We start from the raw sequence: 1,885 nt of genomic DNA, 5'->3' as shown, positions 1-1,885 counted from the left end.
ATCCACTGCACCACCTAGCTGCCTTGGCCCACCTATTTCTTTTTTTTTTTTTTTTAAGTTAATGGTCTTTTATTGGAAAAAAAAAAAGACTAGCATTTACAACTTGGAATGGACATAAATTGTAATATCTTGAACAGCGATGTTGATAGTTGTGCTGAAGTCCACAGCCTACTCTGCCGGCTCCAAGTCATGGTACAGAAGGTTTTTAAAAATAGAGAGTCCAAAGATGCTCCCTTGGTGAAGGTTTCTTTTCAAAAATTTTGTGTGAACGGTAACAGCCTGACATCCGTTTCACTATAGTGCAATGCAGACAATGCTAAACCAATAGAAACACAGACATGCCATCCAGAGTTTGAGATCATCATTAAGGTTTGGAGCACACTTAAATACAGAAGAACCACCATTAGTGCTACATCTTGAAATTCTGCATCCTTCAACCATTTTGCTGCATACCATCCTGAGGTAAACCAATTTTACTTTATTGTATTTACTTTTTTTTAAGTAAACCAGCTATGACAATTTATACTAACAAATTGAACTAGATAACCCCACATGGGTACATTTTTTAATTTTGTTTTTTTTTGTTTTTCTTTTTTTTTTAAATACAAATGTCTGACTGTGCTCAATTGTCAAGCTGCATGCATGAAAAACTGGCCAGCCCAAACAGTGTAATAATCATTAGCAAATGGAACTTTAAGGAGTCCACTAAGTGCTTCCTTATCATTTAAGGTAGTAGTACAAGTACTTATATTGTAAAACTGATGTGTAACTTGATCTTTTGGGGACAGGACCACCAACCAATACATGCAGATTTTTTTTTTGTGGACAGAAGGTACTTTTGACATTCAGTTTTGCTATACAGAAACAGAATGAATAAATGAACTTTTTTTTTTTGCAAGAGGTAAGTAAAAGATTCAATTTGATTCATCTAGAGGGGGGAAAAAAGGTGAGAGGAGGTCTTCATTTTGCAGTCATCATCTGTACGAATTCTTCATAGTTGACTTGTCCATCTCCATCAATGTCTGCTTCTCTGATCATTTCATCTACTTCTTCATCTGTTAGTTTTTCTCCTAAGTTTGTCATTACATGACGTAGTTCTGCTGCACTGATGTAACCATTGTCATCCTTGTCAAAGACTCGGAATGCCTCACGGATTTCTTCTTCACTGTCTGTATCTTTCATTTTTCTAGCCATCATGGTCAAAAATTCAGGAAAGTCAATAGTGCCATTACCATCAGCATCCACTTCATTGATCATATCCTGTAATTCTGCTTCTGTTGGATTTTGACCCAATGACCTCATGATGGTTCCAAGTTCTTTTGTCGTAATGGTGCCATCTCCATCTTTGTCAAATAGGGAGAAGGCTTCCTTGAATTCAGCAATCTGCTCCTCAGTCAGCTGATCAGCCATTGTGCGCGAGAGGGGAGAGAGCGGCCCACCTATTTCTAATCAGATACCTTTCTGATAATACCTATTGCACCTCTTCTCCAAGGAGATTAGTTTGTCACTTGCAATATATTGCATCCTACTCATGTACATTCTGTGTACCTCACCACAGTCTATTGGGAGAGCCTCGATTAGTTCTTCAAAGACCATGGGCTTCCACAACTTGCAGTTCTAATGCACTGAAAAAAGGACCTCAGTGTTTCAAGAAGATCAGGCCTTTGTTTCAAAGAGGAGCATGAAGCAGGCACTTCATCAGTTTGCTAATAGTAGACAATTGTTGAGTAGAACACGAACCAACCCAGTCCTACTCTCCCCTCACCCACAGAAATACTCACCAACCTATGCCCAGTGGAGGCACCTAGGTGATCTAGTGAGTTGATAGAGCTCTGGATCTGGAGTCAGGAAGAACTGAGTTCAAATCCCACCTCAGATACTTCCT

General features: G+C 38.9%; 1 protein-coding gene across 1 annotated transcript; it reads right to left on the bottom strand.

Moving 5' to 3' along the window:
* Positions 1-601: 601 nt before the first annotated feature.
* On the bottom strand, positions 602-1,425 carry LOC122736977 (calmodulin-1-like). The gene has a single exon (XM_043979371.1). It carries the CDS (start codon positions 1,408-1,410, stop codon positions 961-963), a length of 450 nt encoding a protein of 149 aa, XP_043835306.1. The 5' UTR covers positions 1,411-1,425; the 3' UTR covers positions 602-960.
* Between the last annotated feature and the right edge of the window lie 460 nt (positions 1,426-1,885).

The sequence above is a fragment of the Dromiciops gliroides genome, chromosome 1 (genome assembly GCF_019393635.1).
Source record: "Dromiciops gliroides isolate mDroGli1 chromosome 1, mDroGli1.pri, whole genome shotgun sequence".
NCBI lineage: Eukaryota > Metazoa > Chordata > Mammalia > Microbiotheria > Microbiotheriidae > Dromiciops > Dromiciops gliroides.
This window is presented reverse-complemented; position numbering and strand designations above follow the sequence as displayed.